General features: G+C 49.3%; 1 protein-coding gene across 5 annotated transcripts in view; it reads left to right on the top strand.

Annotated features, from left to right (window-relative positions):
• ITSN1 (intersectin 1) overlaps nucleotides 1-8,361 on the top strand; it is a 104,121-nt gene extending 95,760 nt beyond the window's left edge. For 4 of the 5 annotated variants that reach the window (XM_069006243.1, XM_069006422.1, XM_069006509.1 and 1 more), the window contains 6 exons: nucleotides 166-378; nucleotides 864-985; nucleotides 2,544-2,626; nucleotides 2,723-2,806; nucleotides 3,260-3,433; nucleotides 4,441-8,361. In XM_069006243.1, the coding sequence (XP_068862344.1) occupies nucleotides 166-378; nucleotides 864-985; nucleotides 2,544-2,626; nucleotides 2,723-2,806; nucleotides 3,260-3,433; nucleotides 4,441-4,589 (825 nt within the window). In that variant the 3' untranslated portion in view covers nucleotides 4,590-8,361. Of the gene's footprint in view, nucleotides 1-105; nucleotides 379-863; nucleotides 986-2,543; nucleotides 2,627-2,722; nucleotides 2,807-3,259; nucleotides 3,434-4,440 lie in introns of all 5 variants that reach the window. The other variant, XM_069006698.1, reaches the window with a different exon arrangement.
• The last annotated feature ends 308 nt before the right edge of the window (nucleotides 8,362-8,669 follow it).

Raw genomic sequence — 8,669 nt, forward strand, 5'->3', positions numbered from 1 at the left:
GGAGCCTTCTGTGACTTGCACCGCTTGTCATGCTCGAGGCATCGCTCGTCATCCCTGTGACACAGACTGGAACCAGGACTCAAAACTGTATTTGGTCTCTTGCAGGGCAGCCCCGATTGTTTCACTTTATACAGTGCGTTGTTGTTCTTCTTCTACTTTTCGCAGCAACTCGTTTTTAATTCAGTTACAAACTGCTTGGGACCACGCAAGTTCCTGCACAGTGGGAAGCTCTATAAAGCCAAGAGTAATAAGGAGCTGTATGGTTTTCTCTTCAACGACTTCCTCCTCCTCACTCAGATCATAAAACCTCTCGGCTCTTCCGGCACAGACAAGGTCTTCAGCCCCAAGTCCAACCTGCAATACAAAATGTACAAGACTGTAAGTGCTGCTGCGACACGGGGATGGGGACAGGGCTCAGTAGCTCCATGCTGGGGGCGTGGGCAAGAGCCTTCCTAGAGAAGAGGTTGGAAAGCTTTGGGGTTCAGGGACTGATGGCAGGAAAGGTGGCTGTGTGCTCCAGTGAGATAAGAAAAGATGCTTTTGAAGTTTTGCTTGAATGAAACTCTTCCATGAGGGCTCGTGCGCTTGAGGCAGCGGAGGGAGAGCGGCGTTCGCTGCTCTCAGGGAGAAGGAGACAATGCTGTGCTTGGCTGTGCTTGGCTGTGCTTGGCTCTCTCCAGGAGTGTTTCCAGGCTCTGCAGGCACCTCTATCTCTGTCAACTTTTAAAATTTTCTGAAGAAAGATGGGAGGCAGAAGAGGGGAGATACTTGGGGCATGCAATAAACCTGCTGTGAGCTGATGTGTGCTGAATGCCCCCATTCAGACTCTGCAGTACAATTCCAGCTTTGCTGATGTTTTACAGCCCATTTTCCTAAATGAGGTACTGGTAAAATTACCCACAGACCCTTCTGGAGATGAGCCCATCTTCCACATCTCCCACATTGACAGAGTCTATACACTCCGGGCCGAAAGCATTAATGAAAGGTAAGTGCCTTCATGAGCCCTTGAAAACTTTGGTGCAAAGGTAGGATGGGAATGGTTATGATGGAAACTTGCAGAGCAGTCTCCAAGCTGGTCATTTTACAAGACTGGAAAATTCCTTTTTGAGAATATGGTGATCTGAAAAGGAGGGAGAAATAATGATGTTCCCTGAATTCCAGCTAGAAAGGGCTGAGTGTGGATATTTAGGCTGCATTTCACATTTTATGGTAGTGTGAGGAAGCCAAAAGATGCAATTCTATCTTCTGCTGTTACCAGCTGTTTGTCTGTGCAGTGAAAACATTTGTATGGCTGGATGTTTAAGGAGATCAAGGAACAGGTCAAAAGTGGAATTTGAAGCAGAACCTACCAAACTAAACCATGTTAGTTTTACCTAATTCAGTTCAGAGTGGAAAAGTCAAAGGGAAGACGCCCTTAAATCCTCAGCTGGAGGTTTTTGTCTCTGGCAAGGTTACAGAGAGAAAACTACACTGACTTACCCTGGAAAGGCTTCTCTTTGCAAATGTAAGGTCTTGGAAGAGAACTTTTCCTAAAAACTGAAAGCTGAATGTGCATCAAACCCCTCCCCCTAGTGCAGATACCGTGTTGTCCCACCTGGGAAATGTAGGACCCTCCAATTTCTGATACACAAAATGTATAAAACATCTTGAGGTGTGTCTGCCCCATCCTGGGAAGTGTCCAAGGCCAGGCTGGACACTGGGGCTTGGAGCAGCCTGGGACAGTGGGAGGTGTCCCTGCTATGGCAGGGGTGGCACTGGGTGGACTTTAGGATCCCTCCCAACCCAAACCATGAATGTCCTGTGTAGCAGCAGCTCTTCAGTTGGGGTTCAGAAATGGATCCACAGCTTCCAGATTCTCCCTTGTTTCCTTGACTCAGGTCTCAGGCTCCCTTGTATGTCACAGCAGTTCTTCTAGGCCCTCAAGGTCACTTAGTAGCCCATCTTCCACCCTTTTTCTCTGTCAGCCTTCCCCCTCAGTCTCCTTCAGGCACAGGCTGGGATTGCTGGGGTCAGGAGCTGGACTCAATGATCCATGTGGGTCCCTTCCAACTCAGGAGACTGTGTGGTTCTTAAGCATGAAATGATTTCCCAGAAGGGCCCATTCACCACCTGTGGACTCTCCAAGTTATGCTTTTAATGTCCCAAGAGTCAGAAGAATTTGGTAGGAAGTCTCAGGGACCAAGGACAGTGGCCACCTCAGCAACCCCAGTGTCTTGTACCTCCTGGCTCCTAGGAGTCAGTTTATTGCAGGAAGCAAAGGGCTGGATGAAAGCAAATCTGTTCTTTAGACATTTTGTTTTCTCATCAAGTGTCTCTTGCTCGTGGTTCTCTTGAGCTTTCTTTGTGTGGTGGGATTTGCTGCCTGGAATGGTTACATCCTGCAGGTGCTGTGAATTCCAGTAAGATCCCTTTCAGGCAGACAGCTGTGGGATGGGGCCAGAGCCTTGTGAAGGAGGGACAGCTTTAGTTTTGTCTGCTGTGCTCCAGCAGGGAAAAATGGAAATGGCATTTTACAATTTTTTTTTTCTCCTTTCCTTCCAAAGGACTGCCTGGGTTCAGAAGATCAAAGCTGCTTCAGAACTTTACATAGAGACTGAAAAGAAGAAGAGGGAAAAGGCCTACCTAGGTACAGCACAGGATGTGGGGGGTCTCATCTTTTGAGGGAAGGTCCATGGGCAGGAAGATCCATTGGTGACGTTTCTGCTCTTCTGTTCCACCACAGTTCGCTCTCAGAGAGCAACAGGCATCGGGAGGCTGATGGTGAATGTTGTTGAAGGCATTGAACTAAAACCTTGCAGGTCCCATGGTGAGTGCCTTGGCTTTCTTTGCTCCATCGAGAAGACATTCCCATTTGCCAGCCTAACTCTGCAGGGGTTCTGTCCCAGACATGATTTTGTTAATGATGTGGGTTTAATTAAGGTAAAATAGGAGGAAGTGAATTTGTGCAGCTCAGCTGTGGTCCTGCAGTTGTCCTGCATGAGGCTTTTGTTTCAGACTGACTGAGTTTCCACCAAAGCAGCCATAAAGTCCTGAAGGGAAGAGTGGAGGGTGCTCAGCACCCAGCAGAGCAGAGTATTCACTGTGATGTTAGTGTAGCCCATTGCAAAGGCAGTGAAGCAGAGCCTGGGATGGGGCCAGAGCCCTGGTGTGGCCAAGGTCTTTCCCAGCTCAGTTGGCTCTTGGAGTAGAAGGAAGCTCAGGAGCAGGATCACACAGCTGAAAAAGCCCCACTCGTTTCTGTTTGTTCCTATCTTCCCAGGAAAGAGTAACCCCTACTGCGAGGTGACCATGGGCTCCCAGTGCCACATCACCAAGACCATCCAGGACACCCTCAATCCCAAGTGGAACTCCAACTGCCAGTTCTTCATCAAGGACCTGGAGCAGGACGTGCTGTGCATCACGGTGTTCGAGCGGGACCAGTTCTCCCCGGATGGTGCGTACGGGGCTGCCCAAAGGGCGTTTGCAAAGCTCTGTTAGGAGGTGCAGTCCTGCTGAGGGAAATCCGAGGGAATGGGCTGGGCTGGGAGATGATCTTTAAAGATACCCCAGATTTGACCCCCTTTGCATATTTGGGAGTCAATTTACCCTTGCTCCACCCCAGTATCAGCACAAAAAGAGTCCAGCTCCCTCTGGGTTTTGAGAGTTCCTTTTCTTGTGCGATTGACAACAACTAAAGTGTGGTTTGTAATCCTGCTAAGACTCCAGAAAGCTCTGGATGCTGCTTGCCCATGGATGGGTTCCTGCAGGAGGAAGAGAAATGCCTTCCTGTTATATAAAATGAGCCCAGGATTCCAAACCCAATAGAATGATGGAACGGTTTTGGGTGGGAAGGGACCTTAAAGATCATCCAGTTCCAACCCCTGCCATGGGAAGGGACACCTTCCACTATCCCAGGCTGCTCCAAGCCCCATCCAGAGTGGCCTTGAACACTTGCAGGGATGGGGACTCCACAGCCTCTCTCATTCTTATTTCATGAGCTGGGATAAACATGTGGAGCATCACAGGGTGTATTCTGGAGTTGTGATCTCTCAGGCAGTGTTTGGATGGGACTGGTACTGGCCCATTGACCTCATTGCTGGGCTGATGCCCTGCTTGGCTCTGTCATCTCCAGAGGCTTCACACTCAGGTTTAACTGTTCAGCAACTTTTGGTCTTCTTCTAACATAGCATAAAATCAAGAAGTCCCTGAACCAAGGCAGCTGTGAATTCCATAGTTGGATTTTCCGCTTATGACCCCATTTACTTTTAATGCTGCTGCTGTCTAACGTGGTCTGGCTAAATCCCCTTCTATGCAGCTTGGCAGCCTTTGGCCCTCTTCAAGTGCACGAGTAGAGTTGGACTGAAGGCTTGTTTTCTCTTCTGTTGTGTGTGGGTGGAAGTTCAGGTCCTTCTGCAGACTCTGGTTTCCCTTTCCTGAGCACACTGTGTTTTTGCATTCCAGACTTTTTGGGCAGGACAGAGATCCGTGTGGCAGACATCAAGAAGGATCAGGGTTCCAAGGGACCAGTTACAAAGTGTCTCCTTCTGCACGAAGTCCCCACGGGAGAGATCGTGGTGCGCCTGGACCTGCAGTTGTTTGATGAGCCTTAGGAGAGAGGGGTGGATGTCGGAATTCAGCCGGAGTTCACTGCAGGAGGTGTCTGCAGAAGCTGGCACCGAGTCCTTGCTGGTGTAGCATGAAACTACTGCTCGCCCTTCACACGTCAGAGGGTTATCAAAGCAAACAGGAACATCTTTGTGCCTTGATAATTCTCACTGAACACATGAATCCCAATTTAGTGAGGAGATCTCCCTCAATGTCTCTGTGTGGAACTTGGCGTTGGTTCCCTGGGCTGGTGAAACAACCCTGTAGTTCCTTGTGCTGCAGTTGGGATGGCTGGCAAACCACAGAGGTGGCTGTTGCCCTGCTCTTTAATTTCCATGGAGAAGGCAGTGTGGGTGTGTTTTGGAGGATTTCTGCAGGGTTTTCCCCCGTGAGGAGTTCTGTGCCTATTGCTCAGCAGAGTGGGGTGTAAATGTGACGTGAATGGAAGGAGCAGTTTCGCAGCAAGAAGATCTTTGAAGATCTTCATGATGGTACTGAAAAGACTTAGAAAATAAATAGTCTATATCTATAAACAGAGAAGATTCTATGAACATCCCACTTCATAACTCGTGTTGCCCCTGAAAATAAAAGATGTCCAGGCCTTCTGCACAGAGATGAATTGCACTCCAGAAGAGTCCACCCCTCGGTCCCTTTGGAAGTCCCTGTTGTCCAGAGGACTGGAAGTGCTGGGACAGGAAGCCAAGGGTGAGGCACAGAGCCCTGCTGGATGCCATGTGTACCTCTCGGTACTCCTTTACTGCTGCTGCTCCCAGGGGTGATCATCACCTGCAGTGGGGGAAAAGAAACAATCACGGCTCCAGCTCGGGAAGCGAATTTCCAGCCCGCAGAGCCTGGTTTGCAAAGCAGTCCGTGGTGCCCAGGTATGGAGCTGTGCCAGGGATCGGGGCAGCCACGTCCTGCAGCTCCCACAGGGCGGGTGCTGGATGTGACCAGAGAGCTCGTGGTGGTGCAGAGTGGGGAACCCAGAGCCAGCGGGGGAATGCCAGGGCTCTCCATCCCTTTTACCCCATGGATACACACGTCCAGGCCCACATCCCCGTCTGGCAAAGCTCCCGGCTTCAGGCGGGCACTGACGTCTGCTTTCCCTCAGGCACCGTGAGAGTGCTTTGCTGAGTCTGGACTCGGGGGAAGGAAGACCCCTGAGAGTCAAATTCTCTTTGTTCTGCTGGGATTCCTTTTGTTCATGCCCTGCCACGCATCCACTGGTATTTTTGTAAGGACTTCATTCCGGATGGGAGGTGCCAGCCCGTGTCATTCGCATGTGAACGTTCTCGTGGAGCTGTTGTTAGGTTTTGGTGTTCCTTGCATGTCCTTTCAGTACTGGTTCCCACCTCTCCTGTGTCGGCAGTGTTCTCTAGCACTCCAAGTCTTATTGGTTTCCATTAGGAAATTAGGATATATCCATAACAGGTAGGTAGGTCAGTATGGTAATAAGTGTAAACTGTGCTGGGAAGTGTCTGTGTATTATAATTTCCTAAAAGACCACTGTAATGTTTCAAGCAATGGGAAGGAAAAAAAATGTGTGTTGGAGGGACAACAAAGTTTACATTTCATACTTTTCAGAATCGCTTTATTATTTATTTATTGAAGATAGTGTAGAATTTTGTATCAGAAATGACAGACATACTTATGTATTTTTTGAAACAAAACAGAGATACACGCTTTAGTTAGAAACTTTCAACTGACCACGTTTTAGAGGGAGTGTGACTTCCTAGGCATGCATTTGTTTACCACTAACTGGCTGAAAACACGGTTAAGAGAACTTTAAGTTTCTATTTTTCAATGTTGTTAAGAAAATTGTTTCAATTAATATATGTAAATAGTACTAAACCCATGCCTTCCTAATTCCATATCAAAACATTTTATTAAATATAGTGTATATGAAATACACATTGTTGTGGTAGGCTAAAGAAAGTGATAAAATCTATTACTGGAGTACCATTAAATGTCATTGTCTAACCTTTTATTGCTGTCCTAATTTTACTCAGTAGCTGCCAACAGGGTGAACATTCACTTCAGTGTTTCACAAGTAGCATCACTTTTTTTACAGTATCATTTCCCCAGCATCAATGACAGTGACACCTGAGTTGGCCAAGAGGACAAAAAAGTCTCGTGGCTGGAATGCAGGAACCTTGGGGAGGGTTTTGGAGGGAGCCCCAAGGAGCTGCACCTGCCTGAGGCTCATCTGGTGCTGCAGGTGGGGGAGCCTTCACTCAGGGGCCCCCTCAGATTGCAACCCTTGACATCAGAGCATCCCAGAATGCCAGAATGGGTTGGGTTGGAGGGACCTCAGAGCCCACCCAGTGCCACCCCTGCCATGGCAGGGACACCTCCCACTGTCCCAGGCTGCTCCAAGCCCCAGTGTCCAGCCTGGCCTTGGACACTGCCAGGGAATTGTTGTACCAGCCTGTACAATTGCACCCTTTGGGGAATTGTGACAGAACAAGAACCTTCCCAGCCCCATGGGTTGGGATTTCCCACTTCCCCTCGATGCACAGCAGTGTTTAACTCCCGTCAGTGCCAGCAGGAGTTATTCAAACACAGTGATGAGGAAAGGCTGGAGTTTGGCTCACAGATATCCGATGAATCCCTCATAATGGGTCCAGTCCTAAAGGGGAAGCTCATCCTGTCCCTGGGCATGGAGGACAGGATGTGTCCACGCCCCGGTGACAGCGTCGCTGTTTGCTCGCTTGCCCTTGGAGCTCCATGGCACATTGGCACTGTCGGCTTCCCAGATGGGACTGTGCTTCCTGGAATCCCAGAATCCCAGGATCCCTGAGGCTGGAAAAGCCCTCCCAGCCCAGCCAGTCCCAGCTGTGCCCGATGCCCACCTTGTCCCCAGCCCAGAGCACTGAGTGCCACCTCCAGCCCTTCCTGGGACACCTCCAGGGATGGGCACTCCAAACCTCCCTGGGCAGCTCTTGCCAATGCAACACTCTTGGAAGTGCTGTAAAACAAAACACCCCCAGGCTGGCCTTGGCTCAGAAATGCTGAGGGCCTGCCCAGGGCAGGGCTGATGGAAAGCTGGCCTGGAAAGCCAGGAGAGGCTGCTCAGAGCTGGGGAAGGCACTTGGGTACCTGGAAGACATTGAGCCAAATCACTGAGAAATTGCAGCAAGTTTTTTTGGATGGACTTAATTATTCAGTACTTTCTCAACATGAGTTTTTATGAGGGGACCTTTTCAACACTCAGTTGACCATATTTTTACCCTTTAAAAACAGTTCAGTCACTTTTTGTTACATGTGAGGAGGACTGGGGTGGGAAACATTGTGGATAATGGAGGTTTTTCTTCCATATGTTCTCAGAAGTGAGATGTGACAAGTCCAGACTCTGACTGCAACAGCAGTGTGTGGTTCCAGACTGCTGTGCTTGTCTCGGTGAGATCTCAGTTCATTCAAATCCCGCAGTCAAAGCCCTTGGAGCAGGGAGAGGCTGGGAATCAGGGGAAATGGCTTTGAGGGTTTGCTCTGTACATACATCCCACATCTACCCTGGCTGTGTTCAGCCTCTCCACTCCTGTCCTCCGTGCACACTGCTGTATCCAGAGTTGAGTACGTGCTTACAGATGTACATGTAGATACAATATAAAAGCACAGCTCTGTTGTCATTGTCAAATGCCGAGTACATCTCACAGCAAAGCGTTTAAAGGCACCCGGTTTTGTTTGTTCAATATTTTAAAAGAAGGAGTGTCTTCAGGAAATTATTTTTTCTGTATGTTGGGGGATATATTTAGGATCTCATTAAAAAAATAAAGAACTGCAGTGACAATCTCGTAAACTGCCCTAATTACTTGATAGAGTTGTCAAAGGCTCTGCTGTGACCGTGGGTCAGTTCCTTGGCTGCCTGGAGCTGCCAAAGCGTCGCTGCCCTTGGATTTCGGGACCGCTTCTGGGATCTGACAGTGCTGTGCAAGCAAAGGGAGCTGGGGCATCCTCCAAGCCCCTGTCAAGCCCCTGGGCCCAGCTCCTGCCCCTGCTCTGAGCACAGGAGAAGGGGAGAAAGAAGCAATAGGGACAGAGCCAAAAGGTCAGAGCTTGGTGAGCAGCAGCAGGAACTCTGCCCT

Source organism: Aphelocoma coerulescens, chromosome 1 (genome assembly GCF_041296385.1).
Source record: "Aphelocoma coerulescens isolate FSJ_1873_10779 chromosome 1, UR_Acoe_1.0, whole genome shotgun sequence".
In the NCBI taxonomy this organism is placed as follows: domain Eukaryota; kingdom Metazoa; phylum Chordata; class Aves; order Passeriformes; family Corvidae; genus Aphelocoma; species Aphelocoma coerulescens.